The 23,517-nt window shown below is 46.0% G+C and overlaps 2 protein-coding genes across 5 annotated transcripts in view; one reads left to right on the top strand and one right to left on the bottom strand.

Annotated features, from left to right (window-relative positions):
- The first annotated feature begins 646 nt into the window (after positions 1 to 646).
- The window catches only part of LOC143002343 (peripheral plasma membrane protein CASK-like), a 30,691-nt gene continuing 7,820 nt past the window's right edge, over positions 647 to 23,517 (top strand). For 2 of the 4 annotated variants that reach the window (XM_076152396.1, XM_076152394.1), the window contains exons 1-11: positions 647 to 1,503; positions 10,216 to 10,328; positions 13,859 to 13,964; positions 14,963 to 15,040; positions 15,152 to 15,224; positions 19,909 to 20,011; positions 20,405 to 20,580; positions 20,894 to 21,016; positions 21,224 to 21,307; positions 21,678 to 21,777; positions 22,790 to 22,807. In XM_076152396.1, coding sequence (XP_076008511.1) covers positions 1,445 to 1,503; positions 10,216 to 10,328; positions 13,859 to 13,964; positions 14,963 to 15,040; positions 15,152 to 15,224; positions 19,909 to 20,011; positions 20,405 to 20,580; positions 20,894 to 21,016; positions 21,224 to 21,307; positions 21,678 to 21,777; positions 22,790 to 22,807 — 1,033 coding nt within the window. In that variant the 5' untranslated portion in view covers positions 647 to 1,444. The remainder of the gene's footprint in view (positions 1,504 to 10,215; positions 10,329 to 13,858; positions 13,965 to 14,962; positions 15,041 to 15,151; positions 15,225 to 19,908; positions 20,012 to 20,404; positions 20,581 to 20,893; positions 21,017 to 21,223; positions 21,308 to 21,677; positions 21,778 to 22,789; positions 22,808 to 23,517) is intronic. The other 2 variants (XM_076152397.1, XM_076152395.1) reach the window with 1 other exon arrangement.
- LOC143002344 (putative G-protein coupled receptor 34) lies at positions 16,183 to 18,987 on the bottom strand. Its single transcript, XM_076152398.1, has 2 exons — positions 18,760 to 18,987; positions 16,183 to 17,653 (listed from the first exon to the last, which is right to left on the bottom strand). Exon 2 carries the CDS (start codon positions 17,621 to 17,623, stop codon positions 16,460 to 16,462), a length of 1,164 nt encoding a protein of 387 aa, XP_076008513.1. The 5' UTR covers positions 17,624 to 17,653; positions 18,760 to 18,987; the 3' UTR covers positions 16,183 to 16,459.

The raw sequence follows: 23,517 nt of genomic DNA, 5'->3' as shown, positions 1-23,517 counted from the left end.
GTACGAATCAAAATTCCGCAGAACGATGCAAATAATTATTCTAAACTTATACAAAAGGAGTGAAATGGTTTCCTGTTGTACATCAGTTAGACAATCAAACACATCGAGGGGGTGATGGAAAGTTTTAGAGTAGAACTTTATCAAACCAAACATATTGCCCAATACCACAAATGCAAATGAAGTAATAAATATAGCTTGGAATTGAAATAGTCCGACTTGTGTCAAGGAATTCCAATGTAAGGACCGTGGGAACCAGGAATGTGTTTTCAGGAAAATCCAGTCAATCACTGTTTGGTTGATTTTATTACTGTAAATGAGGAAATATAGGAAAAAACCGAGCCATAAGTAAAAGAACACACATTTAAAAAGGGATAAACTGCTAAAAGATGAGGGATAAGAATGGGAAAGGGCTGACGTAAGGTGATGGTTTGGGACGATTACGCCTGCGCGGGGTACACTGGATGCAACCGTTGGACGAGGTTAGGAAACTGCGCCTACATCTAACGCCCTGCGAACGCCATGTTGGATCAAACGCCGCAAAAACGCCAACTACCGCGCGCGCATTCCCGCCATTTTGGCTCTGGACCAGCTCAGTTTCCAGGCCCGTGAGAGGGAGGAGTCTGGCATTTCTTGTCCGCTGAGCGAGCCAGTCAGACTCCGCCATCCAGCATCTTGAAGCGGCGGTGAAACAGGAGCGACGGTGGACGAAAAGGTGTCGGAATATGATAGAATTTAAATAAAAACAAACACAGTCGGTATATGCAACATAGTATTCGTCGACATGAGCGCGGAGGTGTTTGATCTAGGCTGGGGAAGCTGAAAGCGTTTTGCAGCCCGGTACCGTAAACGCTGTCGGTGGGGATAAGCCATCTGTGATCCACTGGGTGTGCACGGCGCAATAACGGGGCGAGACGACCGGTTCGTTCCATCGACTAGCTAGCTTATAATAACCCCAGCTAGCCGACCATTTTAAGGACCGTTAGCTTGCGGCGGTCGGAGCATCTTTCTCGGTTGCGTGGAAGCGTCCGCGGATGCTGCTGGAGGTGGTCTGGCATCAGGTAATACATCCGGCAGCGGGATAAAGCGCCGAGGCATGCAAAGTAGGGTGTTTTTCTGCAAGCGAGCGAGGAAATCTCCACGCCCTCGGGTCTGGTCCCTGTGTTAATGTTTAGCTAGCTCCGTGGCGAGAGAGCAGCACCGGGAGAAGGTGGGGCAGCGGGGGTGACAGCCGGTGGAAGCCAGCTAATGTGGCTAACCGGCTAACCTAGACTCTAGCGTTCCTGTCACGGACATAAGGCGGGATTAAATCACAGTTTGGTGCTACAAAAGCCCCCCGGCCAGCACGGAAATACCGCTGCTGGTTTCCCTGGGAAGAAGAAAAAAAAACCGAGCCCCCGTGTGGGTGGGATATCTTCAGGAGAGCATCCTCGTTTAGCTGGAGACCATGGCGGACGACGACGTGCTGTTCGAGGATGTGTACGAGCTGTGCGAGGTGATCGGCAAGTAAGTCAACCTGTCAATTGATCCATTTGTCTCATCATGGGGTGAAATGTTCCCTGTCATGTCCGTCACATTGCACACCTGCAGTGGCCACGCGTGACCAGGCTGCACACACTGGCTTTTCAAGGGGAAAGTTCAGTCTGTTTGGGTGAGATGAGGTCACCCCCCTCTTTAATTGTGGATTAAGAACAAGTGCATTGTTCGCCTCTTATGATCACAGTCAGATTTAATGCCTGACATCTTGACCTCTGCTGGATTACACATGTATGAGGCAGGGATCTTTATGGTGTTGTTTAAACCTGGCTTTGTCCCTTAAATGCTTCCACCATCTCTGTGTTGGATCGCTGCATGTTTATTCTGCTGTTGTTTGTTTTTGCAGCTCACGGGTCAAACCAGCCAAGTTGACTTGCATAGGCCAAAATCACAAACAATGTCTTAAACGGCTTTAGAAACCCATACAACAAACGGTTCACAGCCTGGCACAAAGCTCTTAAGGTAGACGAGCACAAAACTCCTTACAAATCTGTATCTGAGGAGTCTTGATTATGTAATTACATCTGATATAACTGTTCAGCGGAGAGAGAAAGGGGATGTATGCAGTTGTGCTCAAGGACCAGAGTTGTGAATTGCCGATGTAAATCTAAAAGGTGTCAAGATGAAGGCTACGTTGTCATGCCACCTGGAGACAAACTACTGATGTCAAGTCAAGTTCAGTGCTGCCCACTATCACATACAGTGTGTCTGAGGGCTTTACAGGCCCGACAAGAAATGATTCCCGACCAAGGCCAGAGCTGTTCAGAGAGACAAGGAACAACTCCTTAAACACTCTAAATATATAAAGAAGGGAAAAGAAACCTGGGGATAAATGTAAAAGGATCAGTACAAATAGAGTTACACTGTCCTTAGATGGCCAGGTGTGTAATGGGAGCCATGGGTGGAATTGGGTTGTGGTTCCATTCACAGTTATACATTTTCTCATTAGATGCTGTAAAATATGAATCTGCTCAGTGAACCATTCCTGCTGCATGCGTGTTGATTCTGTTCCATCTTTTCCACCTGGACATGAGGCAGGATGCCTGACAGTCCCATCATGGCACCGGGCTTCCAACAGTCCCTTCCCCTCCCCCCTTACAAGCTTCACTCACTGGAGGTCTCAGGTCCATTACGCTTGTTCTTGGGGAAAGACACACTCTCTCTCTCTGGACCCTCAGGCTGCGCGCTTTATCCTGAGATTTCCTGTTGCCCTGGTCACTAATTGATGCCTCGTCCGGGACCAGAGAGGCTGCAGACTACACTGGCGTCCCAGTGATGGATATCATAAGCCACTCCAGAGAGCTGGTTCTGATTTGACTGTATATATTAATTCTTTGCAGCACATTAAATACAATGCAAAGAAAATGAGGACTCACATAATCATGCATCCTTTCTGAAATAACAATTTCATTAATTCTATACTTTGTTGAAGTGACCTTCAGTGTCAGTTTGGTGGGTTTTGTCATACAAGCTGTGGTCTCCATACACCCACCTATAGTTTGAATTCAACCTGCACCCATGTGGTATTTAATGAGTTGTAGAGCGTTTGAGTTAACGTCAGCATTTCATCCATCTGTGTTTAACAGAGTTTTTAGTCAGGTCTTTTGGCACAGCCACACAGTCCATAGAATAATAGGCAAAGGAACATCTGGACCATATTGTACATTAAGCTTTAGTAAAGATGCCAGATACCAAATTTATGTCACAGAAAAGACCAGAACATCCTCCTTATCCTGCAAGTTCTTTTCGGAAACTGCAGTTGATGGATCAAATGTGTTGAGCCCTGGCATCTCGGGATATGTTGCAGGAAGACGGGGGGATCATTTTTCCCCAGCCCTGAGGTTGGAGGGGAAGCAAGGCTGAGGCAGATCAATGGAGACAAGTGGAGTTGGGAATGGGATGGCCCTGAGGCTAAGGATATAAATAATGCCAGCAGACATTGACTGCAGCACTCTGCCATCTCCCACATTGTTTTTACTGTCATGTTTTACTGTCGGCACTGGCGAGGCCTCTGACCAGGATTCCAGGCAGCTGAAAACAGGATTTTAATTAAATGAAAATTGAAATGGAAATGTTTTCACCACAGGAAACCTTCATACCAGACAGTAATTCATGTTTTATCATTTCTACTTCCACATACAGTTTAATTAGGTTAAATAAAGGAGCACAGGACCGTTTTGTCCCTTAAATGCCCACCAAATTGGACCGAAGCTTGATAATGAGCCAATTTGCAGATGATACATTGAGCCGCTTTCATTGTGGCAGGCACAACTACTGTCTCTGCACTGTTGGAAAAATTAGCAACATGGATCGCAACACATCTGGTAAGTTCACGGCAAAATACCTCCAAAATGCTACAACCTCGGAAAAAACACTAACAACGACCAGGCCGAGACGGGGAGTGAGTGAAAATCCTGAAATCACTGGAGTGTGACTTTAAATGGGCTGACAGTACCACGTTAATATAAGCCTCCTCCAGGGGTTCATCAATCTGTCACGCATCTTTCTTTATAGACATGTCAAACCAGCTTGACATTTTTGTTGTAAAAACTCAGCACGGAGATCAATGCCTCATCAACCCTGTCCGATAAAGTCACCCTGAAGAGTGATTGATAAGTTGAACGCACGTGCCACTGAGGGTGAAACAGACCGGTCCCTTTCGGCCGTGTCACAGGATGCAAATGAACTCGGCGCTGTTGTGTGCGAGCGTGTGTCACACTCTGACCTTTGACTCCAGCTCCTTTATAAACGTGCACATAAACCCTATTATCCAGCCCGTCCCTCCTTCAGTCTTCTATTGTTGTTCAGAGAGCTAATCTATTATTGCCACTGATCGGCTTGTGCCGGAGAGGAGCAGCCCGGCTGGGTGGGACTGAGAGCACCGGGGACACGTCGGCGTCCACTAATCATCCCCTCTTGAATGCGTATCGTGAAAGAAAGAGTTTCAGATAGGTTTAGAGGGATTTCTACTGAAAGACGGTGAGTAAGTCAGTAGGTGTCTGAAGCTACGGTGTTCTCAATTGGTTATTTTGTGGAGAGGTGGGTTTTTAAACATTCCTTTTAAGCCACAGACAACCATTCACACTGCGTGTCATTTGCTAGTACTCGTCTCGGTGATCCTAAGGAAGGCACTGCCAGCCTGCTAACCAAAACACTCTACTGCCGCATCTAGATGGCTACGGTCCCGATCTGGTGGTTAGACACTCATCTTCAGATAGGTGCTATATTTATCCAGGCTCAGTCTGGTGCCTAGTGGGGCTACAAATACGATAATGAACTCTCTTGTCTTGGATGAGAAAGATGAGACGACATTATGCTGAGTTTTACTCTGTTCTAATGTCTTCAGTAGCTATGGAGCTAGACCCAGAATAGCCAATTTTTGAATGATCAGTTTCCATTAATGTTTCATGAACTAATAAAGATAGAGATTTCATTCAAGGCACTATGTGGAGGTTCTCAAGGTCATGGAGTCAGATTATAAAAGCCAAATGTAAAAGGAATTTAGAGAGAGACGGAAGTTCTTGGCTGGGTTTCGTACTCTTAAGTGCTTTCTTGTTTTTTGATGGAAATACCGTACCTTTGCTTTCCTCACAGCAGTTAGAGATTTGCGCTGTGTTAGAACGCCACGTCAAAGCAATGAGTCCAAACGGTTTCAACAATAGGCTCATGCCTGTGAATGAGCGGGCACGTCCCCTGTGTTTACGCTGGGAAGCTCAGACAGGTCAGGTGACATTTATGCTTGTGACTTGATTGACTGCAGTGAAAGATGACACAAGGCCCCGGCTCATTGTGTGATCATTGTTTGTATTCGACATCGTTAATATGTGATCAGCGTGCTGTAACACAGGCTGAAGTCTTTTGGATTTTAGCTTTGGATGAAGCGTTTCAGCTGCACAGAGTGAATTAAATCTGTTTCTCTCTGTTTGAACGGGACTTAAGTTGTCATGAAGCGCTAATAGAGTCACAGCGCTCTGTACTTCTGCTCAGGGCTGCTCATTAAAGCCAGGGGTATTGGTACGTGCTGCTCACATTCAACCAATGCAGGGATCAGGTTTTTGCCTCATTCTGGTTGGGTTAATGAAATAGCTTGATTGTTTTATAGTTTTTAATGCTTGCACAGATACAGCAATCACCGGTTTTACTGTTCTAAGTAAAAGCACAATGTTTTCCAACTAAAGAGGATGAAATCTTCCACAAAATGGCCAAATTGGGCACTAGTCCATTTCAGTTGTTATTGATCAGATCAATTAGATCCGTTTTTATCTAGCAAAGTTGTTGTTGTTGGTCGCTTGTTTCAAATGAGTTGAGCTTGAGCCTGTCCTCATGGTGGCCAGGCTGTCTGCTGAGTCAATGTGTGGGGACAACAACAATGAAGTACATATTTACATTAAGTCACAGCTGAGAGTGTGTAATATCTTCATAAGTAGCTCTGCTCTCTTTGTAAATAGTCGTTGACTTGGAAACGAAACTCACTGAATTTGTCACGTGTGTGTTTTCGACACACAGGCTAGATAAGGAAACACTAAAGTGTGAGATCAAACAAGCTGTGAACACAGCTGGAAAAAACACTCAGAACAAAGCCAGAGATGGACAAGAGGCTGCTGGAGACTGAGGACGAACGTACTCAGCTTAATCATGTGTGTGAGAGTTTTGAAGTTTTCCCAAATTGACCTGGAGCACTGCAACATTAATGCAAAACTGATCAGCATGCAGAAAGCCATTCAAAATGTCAATCAGGAAAACTCACATAATTGTACATTTTAAAACATTCAAACATGCACAGGGGAGAATGAATGGCTTCTTGGAGACTCATTCAGTAGGAACACATCCGTTTCAAGCCTCGACCCTGCTGAGGTGTCCTCGAGCAAGGCACTGAACCCCCTCTGTGATCTGTGAAGTATTATGATATTATTATGCCTCGTCTCTCCATCTGTTTTGCAGATGATGTCTTGATCTAAGAGTGGCTTCCAGTCGGCTTTCTTATGTCCTTGACTTTAGTTATTTATTTAAACTGTCCTCCATGTATGAGTTACTCAGCCGCCCACATGCCGTACGCTCAGAATTGTGAATAGATACAGAGCTTCATCTTTCAAACTGTATAAATGTTAATAGGGTGTTACGTACAAGATGGTAACAGGGAGTTAAACAAACTGGAACCTCCTCTGGTTCAGGGTTGACTCCTAAAGCTAAAGAGCATCCTCAGGGTCTACAGAATGCTTATTTACCCCCCAAAATATTCAAAGGCTTGTTTCTTTAATTTGGTAAAGGAGGCACTATGGATTATTGTTTCCCAGACATTTGCCGACTACAACTGAGCAGTGCTGAACTTTGTTGATCCTGCTTAATTAACAGCTTTACACACCGAGGCAGTTCTGACTCCAGGCAGAACACACAGCTCGTATTCTGGGAGTGTTTTCACTTCGTGGACCATTGACGTTTTCCCGTTCAGAACACATCAACCTCTGTGCAATTCTATGAATGGAAAACAAACTGTGGATCCACCGACATCATCGGTCTGAGCCTTTTAAAAGCATTCCAACACTGCAAAAATGACATTACCTCAATACCTATTGAGAAGGTTACTGAACACAAATACTGACTCAACCAAATACGCACTTAATTTAGAAGATGTGTTAATCCTACACACACAAAGTCCAAACAGGGAGGTCCAGGACTCGAACCCTATTTATTTTTCATAATATCATATCAGAGTTGTTGGAAAGACTTGAGGAATCCTGTGGACATAATTACCCCAATGTTTATATGATATTTGTTTATACGGCTTGGTATTCTCACCCAGGAGTCCCAACTCTGAGCCACGCAGCTCCACATGGGAAATAAATGTTTTCCTTCATTACCTAGACTTATTTAATATTAAGAATCATGCTAACTGCCGGTCAGAGCTGCTGAAGCAAAGACGGCTTCTCACAGGAGAGCGGCGCCGGTGTGTCGCTCACACTTTGTTTGTGTCCTGAAGAAGTGTCAAGGACCTGTGAGGACATTTGACAGACGACCTCGCCACGTCTCACAAAAACTACTTCCAAGTAAACGCCGGTAAAAGAATAAGCAAGAATAATACAAATCTATGAATGAAAGTCCTAATTCATGCTGGCGTCTGCTGCAGTGAAAGGAACATATCGATCTTCCAAACGTGTCGATATTCCACTCACATGCAGCGTGAGACACACGTCGGGAGAATACACAACAAACCAACATGTCACCTGCTCACCTTTATTTTGCAGCGAGTAACAAACTGTAAAATGTAGTGCAGTGCAAAAATACACACTCAGGTAAAGTACGGATACTTCCCAAGGATGAAATCTGACTTTATCACTTCCCTTCAGTGGGTTTTCATGGAGCCCAGAGTAAAGATGAGGCAGCCTGATGTGTGCAGATTGCCACTTAAGGGCTAATGTTTGAGTGCTGCTGCCGGATGTGAGCAGTGTGTGTGTGAGTGTTATATATGAGCCCACTCGGCACAGCTGTGTGGTGATGTCATCACAGCATGCCGCATCTCCCCCTACCCACACACATGCACACACACACACACACACACACACATGCAAGCTCTTACAATGCACATACCTGCTTGGCCTTTCAGATGATGGCAGTGTGTACAGTCACATAATAAAATGCCTCTCACATGGACTTTGGGGCAAATTTGACTTTAACTGGCAAATAAATGGGCTCCCTTCACTTTGATTGGTCTGGCTTTGAGGTGCTTTATCCACCTCTGAGGTAAACTGGCTGCCCTATTTATGAATTGATTTTCAGCGTTGCTCTTTCGTATTGAAAGCCAAGATAACAAATGAGGTCAACACAAGAAATACTGGCAAGTTGGCTCAGCCCCACCTCATTGCTTAATGGTGCTAATGACTTTTATTGACACGCTACATCCGAGCCAAGATGGCCTCACTCTCTCTGCCCCTCTTTGCTGCAGTGTCTGCAGCTCATCGAAACCCCCCCCCCCTCAAACCTGCAGACCTTTTGGTTAAAGTCCTCACCAAACACAGATTGAGCAGAAGTGCCGGCGCCTTGGTGACCCCACACCTCCCAGGCTTTCTCTCTTAATGGGAAACACAGCTGCCATGGCACATCAACACGAGGGCAAAGGTCGGTGGGGCTGTGGGATTGTCAGCAGGGACCCCCATTGACTGAGATGGGAACAGTGGTGTGTTTTATGGTTCCTGTCTGCCCTGTGTGCTCGTAATGCATGTGTTCACTTACGAAATGGGTTAATTATTAAAGCAGAGGAGGATGCAAGGGAGGTTTGGTTTCCATGCAGCTGCCAAAATCACAACGTTGGCACAGATTCCCCGAGGTTTGGATTTCTAATCATAATAATATTAAGCAAGTTAAATTAGTTAAACCAATCTTTGATGATGTTCTCCACTTTGCTTTGCTTTGGCTGTGTGTGTGTGTGTATGTGTGTGTGTGTGTGTGTGTGTGTGTGTGTGTGTGTGTGTGTGTGTGTGTGTCTCCAGTAGCATTGGTTCCGCCTCTGAGGATCGTAGACTTGGGAGATTCGGAGACAGCTGTAAAACGGCAGGGGTGTGTGTGTGTGTGTGTGTGTGTGTGTGTGTGTGTGTGTGTGTGTGTGTGTGTGTGTGTGTGTGTGTGTGTGTGTGTGTGTGTGTGTGTGTGGGCACAGGAGACACACTGAGAACGTGCAAATGTCTCGGCTTTCTGCTCTTAGCCTCGTGCTCGTGGCTTCCACATAATGAGAAAAATTATGGAACACATTTGTGAGACTAATGAAATAAAGGGCAACGATAGTTTCCACATTGACTTCACCCTCGTGATTAAACAATAAGGAAGACTTACTCACAGAAGAGCTTTAGGGTTCCATAACAGCAGCGAACTTTGACGCCTAACTAACTTCCTTATATTAGAATCAATGGAGCAATACAACGGATGGAATCTACCCAGTGGGCGTGAAGTAATTTATGACTCTTATTAGCTTCTTATAAGCTAGCAGTCCATTGAAACAACAGTGGTTCTAGTCAGTTATACAGATTATACAGAAGTAACACATGATGAAGTTGTTGAGTCTTGAATACTGATGAACAAACTGCTGCTGGTATATTCTTATTCCGTCCTATGGGGCCCCGACGCTCTCAGTGGATTGATGCAGTTTGCGTTGGTTTGACTTTGCTACAGAGCGACTCGTCTTTAGTCATCAGGTAGGAATGTACCACGGGAAACCTCCACCGGTCTAATTCGGAGGTTGGCCTACTAAAAGCTGTCACCACCGGATGCAGAATGTGAAAGCATCCCTCATGAGCCTTCTACCACAGTCACACCGGAGAACACAACTTCAACCAAATCTGCCACCTCCTCTGGCCAGAAATAAGCTAAGCAGCGCAGGTCCACCTCAGGTCTGTGGAATCAAGCTATTACTTTAGCTTTTACAGCTGCTCTGTTCACCGCTGCTCTGTAATTCCCGCTGGCATGTAACATGGAGCCAACCACCCTATGTAAAGAATACTGTTGGAAATAGCAGCAGTCCTATTATAATGAAGTGTGTGTTACTGGTCAGTGGTTGTGTTGGGTGTTAATGGAACTCATGGCTATTGCTTTCTTTGAATCTGAGAATAAATACACGTTAGAGGCCTGTTTATGTGTGTGTATATGTGACTAACATGGCCTGTGTGTGTGTGTGTGTGTGTGTGTTTGTTTCAGGGGCCCGTTCAGCGTGGTGAGGCGCTGCATCAACAGAGACACCGGCCAGCAGTTTGCCGTGAAGATCGTGGATGTGGCCAGCTTCACCTCCAGCCCCGGCCTCAGCACGGAAGGTGAGGAACACGCCTGGCTTGCTCTGACCCCCAAACACATCACAGAAAAAACTTCAAAGACTTGCTCACACACGTTTACATTCCGTTTGAACCATCTTTGCCCAGTAGCCGCTCCCGTTTCAGCCTCCTCGTTGGACGCTATACGACCTTCACACACACACTTTCTCCATGCACCAAGATGTATTGACTGGATGTGTTTTGTACGTGTGTTTGTGTCGGCGAGGTTGCGATGCTAAGTATGGAGCGAGGCGTTCATGCATGCCATGTCTTGCCATGTGGATTCATGCTGTCACGCTGTGCGCTGTGCTGTGTGTATCACAGGTGTGTGTGCGCGCGTGCCTCCGTGTGTGTGTGTTGGTCCTAGTGTTGGCGTTCGCCGTGTGCCATCTGTGAGTCCCCAGTCAGAGATTAGTCTGGCAGCCAGTAACAGCAAGACGAGGAAATGACCCAAAGGAAGAGGAACACGGAGAAAGATGGGATCAGCAGCAGCGTTTCCCAAACAAGAACGCAGGACTCAAATTGTTTATTTATACCACAATAAAGCCCAGATTAAATTGACTTGTGGAAATAAAAAAACACCCAAACAACATGTCACCCTAGAAGAGTTTGTAATAATGGAGTTTTCCTCCTGAGTGGCCTGGTATTTGTTTGAGTTGAGCTTTGCTGCAGTATGGCAACATGACTGAATCTCCCGCTGCTAGGTTTGTTTAAAAAATGACCTAAAAAAAGGAAATTCAAGTCCAGATAATGCTTATTGATTATAGCTGATATATGATGAAAGTCAACATTGACTGCTTCGATCTCAGACTTAAGGGATGCTATATTTAATACCTATTTCCTGGGAGAGTGATTGATTTGGGCTGACTATTGAAATCCAATACATGTTTTGTGTTGATTAATGATGGCATTTTTTAGAAAGCTACGTGTCAGTGCTATGTGATCGGGTCCTAACCTACATCCTACAGCCGTGCTCACAGAAATGAAACGCATGTGTGGCTCCTGCTGGAGAAGTAACACGGTCACAGCAGGAAGAATCATTACGGTGTGTTATTAATACTAGTAATTGTCTAGTTCTCTGTGTTATTCATCTTTAAAAGTGGTATAACAGCTGTAGAGGGCACTGTTAACACTCTCAGATGAAAATCCCCCTGCTGTGCCTCGTCTAAGCCCTGCGTCTATGACTCACATTTTGATGGTGTAAGGTTACAGAGGTACTTGATATTCACTCATCTTTGATATTTTAAGAAGCCACAAGAGGTAAAAAAAAACAACAAAAAACCAAGCTAGCAGCCAGCCAACATGTCAGGGTGCAAACCCACAGCCTAATATGGACAAATGTTCCCGCAGACCACATACCTGAGCTTATTAAGAACCAGCCTACGTCAGCGTAAAACCTGGGCGAAAGGAGCCACCTGCAGCCCTGACTGAGCTTTAACTAATCAGCACCTGTAGGTATGTTTGAATATGCAGCGCGCGTTGGCACTGAGAGATTCCTCCCTTAATTAAGTGTGGGAATATTGAGTCAAAGCTGCGGAATGAGTGAGTGACTGGATTTGTAGAACTTAATAAAGACGGATGAGAGAACGAGCCAGTCAGCGCTCTCAATCAACAGGAGAGATTTAGGGGCATTGGACCGTGCAGTGTGATTTGTCAGGAACCCGCATGACCCCGATGATCGCAGGGTGATGAGACATACACGAGACCAATAGATCCAGACTCAATAGATCACCGCCAGCGTCACGGCGTCACGCGAAAGACAAGTGTGAAATCATTCAGCATTTTGTACTTCAGAATTGATTTGGATGAGGCGAGCAGAACGGCAACGCTCCCGCCGAGACCGCTCAGGCCACAGCGGCGGCTCCCTCCTTCCGTCTGAGCGCCTTCCTCGTCACTAAGCAGACACTGGGCGGCATTGTTAAGTTCAAGGATGGATACTCGATGAGACAGACTGAGAACAAGCGTAAAGAGGAAAGGAGAGAATTGATGAAAGCACAGGGACGGGAGAATGGGGGCTCTGTAGCGAGGACACAGCGTCATTTCTCTGTGTTGCATAATGATACTGGTCTGTCACGACACAACTAGCACATGCACACACACACACACATATCACTAGATGTGCAGATGGGGAGTGGAGTGTGCAAATGAGGTTTTTATGGAGTGAGGAGCTCAACAAACAGCACATTATGTCTGTCAACTGGGCTCAGCAACATTAATGGGGGTTTCTCTTGCCAGCGTTTTGCACAATTGGAAGTTATGGAGCAAGAAAACGTCACATCTTAAATCCGCGCTTGAGGTGGATTTTAGGGCAAATTGCTAAACACCTAATTTGTAAAATGTAACGGAAACTAACTTCAAATTGGTCACACTCCTGATGGTGGCGCTGTAATTATGACGATCATAATCCTTGAACAGTAAATCATAGAATCAAAAACCTTTGGTCTATCCACATCCGTCCATTCAGTATGTAGGCCACACCCATTTTTTAAAACCTAACCAGAAGTTCTCCCTCTACACTTTCTGATCCGTTGTCTAGCACACGTTTACACTTAGAATGTCTGAACCGAGCCAGACACCAGTTGTATCATTGTTTTGTGATTTTCCGTACAGTTTCCCACACGGCAACAATTGGAGGCTTGTCGGGCCCCGAACCTCACTTCTGTCTCATCGCTCCTCACTTGCTCTTCGTTCTGTCCAGGGGTTGCACGTTTCCTTTTCTTTTGCATTCCAGTCATTTTACAGCTGGCGAGACAAGGGACGTCACAGAGCTTTGTTGTGTTTGAACTATGATGCGGACGCGGCGATAATGAGGTGCACGATTTTCTTCCGCTTCTGTTTACCTGGAACACAAGCTTGTTATCCTGCTTATCTGTCTGTCCGGTTTGTGACAACAGGCCTTGTTCTCAGTATCTATGAAGCAGCTTGTGTGTGTGTGTGTGTGTGTGTGTGTGTGTGTGTGTGTGTGTGTGTGTGTGTGTGTGTGTGTGTGTGTGTGTGTGTGTGTGTGTGTGTGTGTGTGTGTGTGTGTGTGTGTGTGTGTGTGTGTGTGTGTGTGGAATGCAAGATTAAATGCTCTGCAACTCCCTCTGGTGGTGTATCTAGAGTATGGCATGGTGTTGTGTGAGAGGAGCAGGGAACATGGTGAAGTGCACCCGTCGTGAACCGGCCACTCAAAGGTCCCGAAAGGATCAACCAACCCACCAAACGCGAGCGGGCATTATAGCAGAGGTCGCCGCGTTTGTTTTCCAAACCAAGACCAAGGGGCGCTCTCACCCATAGGTTGATTGATGAGATGGAAATGATTCCCTCTTCCATCTCAGATCTTTAATTATGAGATGATTTTAACATTGTATTGCTCTCGCACTTATCACAGTGTTTGCTCTTTGTTCTATTTTTAAAATCATTCATTGTGTTCTTAAAGCTCTAATACCAACATGCACCATATGGAAAATGTTACAGCGCTGCAATTTATGTTTGGCTGAGATGTTAATTGTTGGGTGTGACTAACATGTCCTCGCCGTTCCTCGTCCTAGATCTGAAGCGAGAGGCCAGCATCTGCCACATGCTGAAACACCCCCACATTGTGGAGCTGCTGGAGACCTACAGCTCTGATGGAATGCTCTACATGGTCTTTGAATTGTAAGTCGCTGACAAAGCTCACGTTTGATCTCGAAACTCTGGTCTGTCTGTTATCCGCCGAGCGCAGATCGTTTGTTATCTTCAAAGTGCATCAGCCGTCGGTGTTGTTCAGCAGCCGAATCACTTTTTCAGAATAATAATGTAGACTGTGGGTGGTTACCTGCTGAAATGTCTGCAAAACCACCGACCAAACAATCTAAATTTACTAGCAGTCAGCAGGTGGTTGGTGGTAATTTCACACCCCGTCGCTAACGGTAACAGCTCATGTAGGAGAGTTATTCGGGGCTCCAAGTGGGCAGAATGTAGTTTAATCTCCATTTTTAGTGGAAATTATCCTTAAGGTTTCTCCCTGAAAATCTTGGAGAAACACAGAATTTGATTTTCTATTTAGTTTTGAAGGCCTCACAACATGTTAGGAAACAATGAGACAAGCCAAATGTTCCTGAAAATTCATCAATCATGACAGCAATCCTTACAAGTCGAGCGACAAGCCAGGAAGACGTGAGCACGCTGGCATCAACTCAGGAAGTGCAGGAAGATAGTCATGGGGATTTGGTAGATAGGTGTGGAAAAGGAATGGGAAGTTTGGGGAAATTAATTGCAAATTTGTTGTTGAATCCCCCCAACCCTGATCTAGACAAAGTGACAAGTAGAGCTTGTCCACCAACTAGGAAGAAGACAGCGCTGTGCCTGTTTGCCCAGCCCCCTTTTATTTTAGTAATATTTAATATTGACAAAACGCAAATCAATATAAAACCCACAGGATGTTCCTTTTCCATGGTTAGATTTCGGGAATCAATCCCCTCAGGCTTTGCTGTAAACACGTATCCTTTTCTTTATCAACTAGCCTTATTCATTAGTTTTCTCTGCATGGTTTGAACGTTTGTTCACACACTCTTCTGTTTCCTCTTCCTCTGCCATTGTGTGGAGAGTTAGTATTCTCCCTAGTTGTATTCCCCCTGTCCCAATTTCTCCCTGTCTCTCTCTCCCTCTCTCAGTATGGACGGAGCAGACCTGTGTTTTGAGATTGTGAAGAGAGCCGACGCCGGGTTTGTGTACAGCGAAGCGGTTGCCAGGTACGACACGTGCGCAGGTCTCAGTTTGGCTTCTATTTGGCAGGAAACCTTTTTTGAGGTGTTAATCAAGCCTGTGCCTCTGCTTCCTCCCTCTGCTCTCTCCTCGTCCAGCCACTACATGAGACAGATTTTGGAGGCACTTCGGTACTGCCATGACAACAATGTGATTCACCGCGACGTAAAGGTGAGACATGTTGCTCTTCTGTCAGAAGAGCAGTCTGTCTGTTCATATCCACAATAGCACAGAAATACACTTTGTAGCACAGACTCCAATTAGACCCCTGAGAAAATGGAAATGAATTCTGAGAAAATGGGTATTATGTACCTGTTCTATAGGTGGAGAGATAACAACAGGAAGCACCATTATGTCTACCCGAAACGCAATCTGAACGCCGTAAACATGTTACACTAACAGCTGACCACGCGCAGAAACACATTACATTACATTACGATCATTTGGCAGACGCTTTAATCGTATTATTTAAGCGACTTACATTACAATACCACCCTTCGCAAAGGGGGGAGCAATTGAGGGTTAGCCTTGCTCAGGGGCACCTCTGCAGGGGTGCCACCCAAACACAAACGGTTAAACACAAACCACACACACTACAGGAAGGATGGAGAGGACGTTGCGGCTGCTGCTGCTGCTTGTAAAGTGCTAGAACGCCCAGCCACATTTTAGTCACACAGTGTTTTAAATGTGTCTCAAAAAAAAAAAAAGAACAAATTGCACTCTGGGGCCCCCGATTGTACACTTTCCAGAAGATTATTATATTAGATTTTGCCCCAAAATAATGTTTCTTCTTATTTTGACGTGTAAGATAAACGCAGTTGAATCTATGCCTTAAAAATTCATCTTCACGCCGCTGCTGGAAACCAAAGCAACAGTGAACTGCAACAGTGCGCTGCGTTTCACATCAATCTGCGTGTGGGTTTGGAAAGAGACCTTGCAGTGGGATTAGCAGCTAGCAGTGATTACAGAGGGATTAGCCGTGTGACTCAGGTGACAAACAGATGGAGAGACGCTCACCGACCAGCCGCGCTGTGCCATCAGCTCGGTCTGACCGGCTCTGATTAGGTCCCCAAAGACGTGAGACCAGCATGTTTACAGCATGAAGTGTGCTGCATTAGGTGCCTGGGTGAAATATAAATACTGATTATGCTTGTAAAAGTTTAAATTTACCTTCAAACTACCCAGTCTGATTGTCTGAAGGTGGCAAGTCTGGTCTTTCTTACATTGAAGGTCACATTTCTAGTTCAATGCAGGCAAAACATCAAACAAATTATTTTATTATTGCCAAAATATGCGAAATTTACCTTCATGTTACACTCAATATTAACAATGTATACATTAAAATAAAAACATTTCAAACTCTGAAATCTAACATTGTTATTGTCCAAAATCAAAATATGAACTTTTTACGGATCATTAGTTTGTGATTGGTGTTCAGTGTGCAGCAGTGAGGTCATTGGTGTCTGGTGGAGGTTAGAGTTCATCAGACAGAGGGACGGCCTGTGATACTCTGTTGTTGAGCTAGTGAGAGACGTTCCATCGCTAAGGAAGTTGAGCCTGTGCCCGAGCGCCCGCACGGCTGCTTTCCTCACGGAGCCAGATAACAGAAAGTACATGACGGGGTCCAGACAGCTGTTGAAGGCGGAGAATAACAGCATCACCTCATTGGTGCGGTCCACCATCTGCAGGTAACTACAAGAAGCCGAATCGCTGAGCTGGTACAGGATGTAGATGGGGCGGAAGGCATGGTACGGTACGAAGCACACGGTGAACAGGAAAAGGACAAAGAAGGACTTCTTGGCTGTCCGTCCATAGCGCTGTGCGTTCGGGAAGTCCGGTTTGTCCCGTGAAACCCTCAGCAAGCGAGCCGCAATCTTCCCGTAGGAGACCACCAGCATGGTGAACACGAACCAGAACAGCAGCACCACCGCCCCATTGAAGTAGGCTTTCCCTGTGGCTTTGAGCCGCTGTTTAAACTGGAAGCATTTGTCACCAAGCTCGCTGTCCTCTGCCGTGGTGATCATGGGCAGCAGGGCCAGCAGCGACAGCCCCCACAGAGCTCCACACGCCACCCAGCTCCACGCCCCCCTGTAGCCCCACAGCCTCCTCAACGGGCCCCTCTGTGATCTGCCTCGCCCCTTTAATCTCACGTACCTGTCCAGACTGATCAGCCCCAGTAGCATTATACTGATGTACATGTTCATATAAAAGAGGTTCCCCACCATCTTGCAGGCCAGAGACCCCAGGGGCCACTTGTTTCCATTCACATGGTAGAAGACCCTGAAGGGAAGACACGCCAAGAGAACCAGATCTGCCACAGCGCAGTTGATGAGGAACACTCTGACGGAGTTGCGCCTAGTGTGGAGAAAGAGGAAGACCAACAGGGCGAAGAGGTTACCCACCAATCCAAAGAGGAAGAACAGGGAGTAGAGCACGGCGAGGGGCAGGCGGAGGGCCTCATCATCGAAAGAACACTCTGTCTGATTCAGGGTGGAGGTCAGAACAGAGGCGTTGGTAGGCATGAAGGTTGAAAGAGTGAAGCTGTAAGAGGAAGCAGAGTTGACGGACATGTTGTCTGAGGAGCGATGTAATATCAGGATCTGTAAAGACAGAAATGAGAAAACACATTTGAATGATAAACATCATCACTAAAGCTAATGTTAAACATGAATTAGAACAATCTCTCTCTCCACAGTTTGTGTGAAGAGCATAATTGGAACCACAAAGCGGTTTTGCGTCTATAAACTCCTATTAATCATAAATAAATGTGTGATTAATTTTTAATCAGTAATCAGAGAGCAGGGCGAGTGCATTCTTCATTTTACAGAGATGAAAATCTTGCCAAATGCTTAAGAAGTGCCTGAAAGATGTCTGAATGTTTTCTGTACCTGAATGAAGCTTACAAGCAGTTTGAGTGACAGCTAAAGCGCAAGGTCTTTGAAGTTACGATTTGTTTTTAAACAACAGGTGCAGCCAATTAAGCAGAGGCACAGAGCTGAGTCAGTCTGAAGGCAGAAAATGCCTGAAAACCACATGTGGAACAATGCAAAAACTGCAAGTCCTATCTGAAGACTTGTTGTATAGCGTGAGAAGCAGGAGAACTTCCTGAATCTGGGGATGTGTTTATGATCAAAAAGGCCAGAAAATAACAAAGAACCGGCAAGTTAGAGAATATGTAAAACATTTTTCTCAGCTGAAAATGTAGCATTGGGCTAGATGAAGAGAATTAAAGACCAGCTTTCACTTTTAGACAGAAACAGCAAAAACTCCACACGTTAGAGTTTAACAAACTATATATTCTGAAAGACGACAACAACAATCCCTACGTTTCTATGTATCTAATATTTGTGAAGTGTCAAATTTGTTGCTTTTTCAATTGAAGTAGAAAGTTTAGTTTCCAGGCATCACAGTGAATCTGAGCTGAGCAGTGTGTTCTGGTTAAATATGTGACGGGAAAGCAGAGCTCCAGAGGTTTGGTGCTGCTTATTTTAGGAAAACATAAAAGTGGCTCGACACCACCGCACCACTCTCTGATCTGTGACCCCACTCTGGGTGGAGGTAGACCAGGACCAGCAGAAACAATCTGTCTTAATTAATGTGAGGAAGGTTCCCCCTCACAGCGGGACAAATAAGTGCCGAGGCGTAAAAGCAGACAGACGCGCGTTTTCACACTCATACATGTTTCGGATAAAGGCAGAACACTCACCGCTACTATTCTCTCTGTCAGATCTCCGGTACAGCTGGAGGTCAAATGTGTGGGAAAGAGCAGAGAGGTCTGAGAAGAGAACACAGCGGATGCATATTTCTCACAAAGTCATTCGTTCTTCCGTGCTAAACTGTAAACCACTTCTGCTTTGCTGCTTATCTCTTCAGCCGTCACACTTCTCTGTCCTCTCATCGCTTTCCTCCTCTCAGGTTCTTCGTCTCTATGTGTCTGCCCCCCCCTTCCTCTCTCTCTCTCTCTCTCCCTTCGTGCGCTCACATTAAAGGAACTGCAAAAGTGTGGTTACAGGAAATGAAGACCACCGTAGAGACACTTTTCCGCTCTGCTCTTCTCTTTTCTTCTCTCTTAACCTTACTCCTCTCATAACTGCACAATGTCAGCACAATGTCTGTAATCTTAACCGACCACATGTCCTCTCAGATAAATCAAAACTTTAACAACGTTTCATTTCCATGCACTTAATTCCCTGATTATCTGTCTGCACTGCATTTAAAGCAATAACACAATTGATTACACTCATGCGGAGGTTCCAAGCATAACACGGCTTAATAAAGAGTCACACTGGGGTGCATACGTAATGTTTGCATCAACGTATGGAGCCAGGAATCATAGTTCAGTTTAGTTGTCGCACTTGTAACCTTTTCCCTTTGTCGGTGGCAATGTGACCTATTGCACGGTGAGACAAATCTCTGTGCACTTCAAGATAAAAGGTGAATCATTGTTGCCATTTCTAATCTGATTCCCCACAACTGCAGCATAAACCCTCTCATGCTCCTCCACTGCTGCTGCTGTTTGTGGTCTTCACATTAAAGTTGCGTCGGTTGCTGAGCAATTCCAGTCATTTAGAAACCGAGGCACACTCTGCGGGGCTGAGCTTCGTGACCATATTTGCACGTTTGCACAGAAAAGCCTTCCTCTCCTCTCCTCTCCGTCAAGAAATAATAAGGCGCGTTTTATCGTTTTCAGACGCTTTTATCTGGAGCTTTTTACAGTTTAATGAGTAAATACAGTTTTAGCTCTGTGGGCTCAAGTGGGAATTGAACTTCGAAGGCCCGGCGCCTCATTTAGACCTGCTGAAATATAAGAGTCCATAAATCTGCAGTTTCACTTGTCTCTTTCATTTCCCCATAGCCCCACTGTGTGCTGCTGGCCTCCAAGGAGAACTCGGCTCCAGTCAAGCTGGGAGGCTTCGGAGTGGCGATACAGCTCGGAGAGTCGGGTTTAGTAGCCGGAGGTAAAGTAGGACAGCTTGTCCCCTTCTCCTCTGTACATCAAACCACTGAGAGGACTTCACACGTGTATACTTCAATGTATCCTGGATGCGTAGCCCCAACAACCATGTAGTTGAGATGGAGCTGAGTCACTGTATCTTCAAGAGCCACAGAGCTCCGTTCAGAACAGCTCAGCCCATCAATGATAAAGAAAGAGGTCAATGAGTCGCATAAAAAAAAGTCTGATGTACACAGATATGCAGGTTATGGTTGTTATGGCAACCGTAGAGAGAAATATTTGGCCTTGGTGGAAGCTTTGAGCTCTCTGGCTGAGGATGCGTTACGTAAACCTGCGTCAGACTCACTGGCCTCCCATCTGAAAGATAAGAAACCCATCTCTGCCTTCTCTCCCCCAGGTCGAGTCGGCACTCCTCACTTCATGGCCCCAGAAGTGGTGAAGAGGGAGCCGTACGGCAAGCCTGTGGATGTGTGGGGGTGCGGAGTCATCCTCTTCATCCTCCTCTCCGGGTGCCTGCCTTTCTATGGCACCAAGGAGCGCCTGTTTGAGGCCATCATAAAGGGGAAGTACAAGGTAGGAGGCGGCTGACAAGAAGCCCTCATTGTCTCTGCTGTCGCCTTGGTGTTTGTCTGTCAGTGAACACGCAGAGAACATTCATCACACAGACGTGCCTCTGAGCTGAAGCTGACGGCTCAATGTTGAGCACGGCAACAGCAAAAAGAGAGAGAGTGAAAGTAAAAAGGGGGCGACTTTGTTTCCATTGCTCGTCCTATTGTGACGATGCTATAAATTCTGTGCACAGAGGAGTTTCACACACACTTCACAGCTACATGCACACCCCACACACTCTCTCTCTACATATATCCATGTGTTTATCTCCATTAAGATGAACCCCCGCCAGTGGGCCCACATCTCAGAGAGCGCCAAGGACCTGGTGAGGCGCATGCTGATGCTGGACCCTGCTGAGAGAATCACTGTGTACGAGGCCCTCAACCACCCCTGGCTCAAGGCAAGAGCACACACACACACACACACACACCACAGATAGTTGCTAGATTGTTTATCATGTACATGAAGAGATCTAACTTCAAGCGTGTAATCTTAGGAAGTAAAAACAACATTTTTGAAGCAACTTCTTCCTTCTCTCCCAAACTGCAACTCTGCTTTGACTCGTGTGTGTGTGTGTGTGTGTGTGTGTGTGTGTGTGTGTGTGCAGGAAAGGGACCGCTATGCCTATAAGATCCACCTCCCCGAAACGGTGGAACAGCTGAGGAAGTTTAACGCCCGGAGAAAGCTGAAGGTCAGTGGCGTCTTGTGCTCCGTCAGGTCATGTGTCACATCCTGGTGGCTCGATCCAGACCACAGAGACGCTTATAGACTGATAGACTGAATCAAAACTAATGCTTGATCTGAGGAGAACTGGAAGCCAACTAACTTTGGTGATATTTACTGCAGCTCAGTCTGAACTGAAATCGACAAACACAGAGCAGAAACTCTCACCACACATGCTTGTTCGCTGTGGTACATGGATTTTAAATTAAGAGCTGACATCTATACCATAGGTGTGATAAACAGAAGGAAGTGTCACCGCCGCAACATGGTGCAGCTGCTATGAGCCTCTCTAAGGCCTCACATTCTAATACGCACAAAACAACCTCTCTGTGTCCCAGGGTGCAGTGCTGGCCGCTGTTTCCAGCCACAAGTTCAACTCCTACTACGGCGACCCACCCGAGGAGATGCACGACTTCTCCGATGACCCCACTTCCTCAGGTAGAGCACCGCCGCGGCTCGCTAACAAGCATGTACAACAACACAACCGTGCGGTATCGTGGTGAGATTAATGAAATCATGGACGGAGACGCTTCAGTCGTCAGGTGTGTTTTCTTTGCAGAGGCTCCCTTCAGTCGCAGCGCTCTCTCCTCTTTGTAGCGCTCAACTTCACCATGACGTCCTCACTTGTTTCCTTATCCTAAACTCTCAGCCTGGATCTTCATTTGGTTTGGGACGGTTGGGAGTTGGGAACAGCTCTTAAGCAGCCATTTTGGAAGTTCTTGTCTGGTTTTTGTTCGATTGTCCTAGCATGATCTCCAGCTGTGTGTGTGTGTGTGTGTGTGTGTGTGCCCTTTCTTGATTTCCCCAAATAGAAGCAGATGTTACCCAATAGCCTCACTTCCCTCTTCCATGTCGCAGCCACAGACTTTCGTTTCCTGGCGAACATCTGAACCTGGTGTAGGTTCATATAGAAACCACTGGAGTCTTACTGTCATCGTCAGCCTAACACTGAACAACGTGTGACATCATCGCTCATTGATTAGGTTCATGGAACAAACAAATGAATGAATGTATATAAACACGACTTTTGGCGAGACACAGCGCCGCTCCATCCCGTCCCGCCGGTGCCCACACATACGTCCCCCGCCGTGATTGTGCTGATGCCTTCAGTCTGTCAGTCGCACTTCCTGTCGAGCTATTTTAGTCGCGCAGGGCAGCAGACGAGGCGTGACTGCGTAGATTTCCATGCCAGCTTTTGTGGAACGTAAAGTGCTTTTGTTTCCTCTCTGCGTTTGGTGCACGTACTTGTGTTTCCCCTCCGTGTTCCTCTGATCCCACCTGCTCTCCTGCTTCCTCCACTCAGCTGGAGTCTGGCTCTTCTCTCACTCTCACTCTCTCTCTCTCTCTGTCTCTCTCTCTCTCTCTGTGTGTGTGTGCCGTGAACCTGTAAACCTTTTCTAACCTCAGCCTCTCTTTCTTTGGTGTTGTGTTTCTGCCGTTTTGTCTCTAGGACTGCTAGCCGCTGAAAGTACGTATCCCTCCCCCCTCCCCCATCCATCATGACATCATTACCAGCTTTTCTTTCACATTTTCTTTCACATTGGATGATTTGGACTCTTAACTCCTTCCTTCTCGTCCCTCCTGTCTCGGTTTGATGTTGCTTCTCAGTGTGCACACCACCGCCATCCTAAATGCTACATCATTTCGCTTCACACGCATCTCTTCATACTTCAGTCATGGATATCGTATACGTCAAGAAAACAAAAACAGAACTAAACGGGCGAGATTTTCCTTCTTATTTGTAATTTTCACGTTCCTGCCGTCCGAACAGAAACATAAATAATAAGCCAAACGTAAACAAAGCCACCTGACAGATGCATTAATAACTCCTCTGCTTTAGGACCAGCATGTTGGTTGATCTCTGTTTCACACTTTGACTTGTCCCCCCCCCCCGCCCCCGCCCACCCCCACTGCATTTATTTGTTTTCTATGTTTAATTTTGGCGCACCGCTCCTGTCTCTGTCCCATCATCCACACTGTGAACTAAATGACCTTGACTCTCTGCTGACGTTGTATTGATGCCATGTACGCTGTTTCTCTGGTTTTGCTGCATGTGTGGGCGATGCAGCAGGTACACAGGGTTCCATCGTTCTGACTCTTTCTATGTGTGTGTGTATGTGTGTGTGTGTGTGTGTCTTTTCTGTTGTAACATATTGTTTCTGATTATTTGTTTTGATT

This window comes from Genypterus blacodes, unplaced genomic scaffold (assembly GCF_046128005.1).
Source record: "Genypterus blacodes isolate CSIRO-AG114 ecotype Tasmania unplaced genomic scaffold, CSIRO-AGI_Gbla_v1 ptg000056l_1, whole genome shotgun sequence".
Lineage (NCBI taxonomy): Eukaryota > Metazoa > Chordata > Actinopteri > Ophidiiformes > Ophidiidae > Genypterus > Genypterus blacodes.
The sequence above is the reverse complement of the archived record's forward strand: the minus strand, read 5'-3'. Positions and strand labels throughout refer to the sequence as shown.

What these genes read in the sequence shown, in the direction of transcription:
- LOC143002344 (XM_076152398.1), bottom strand. Translation starts at nt 17,623, where the DNA reads ATGTCCGTCAACTCTGCTTCCTCTTACAGCTTCACTCTTTCAACCTTC.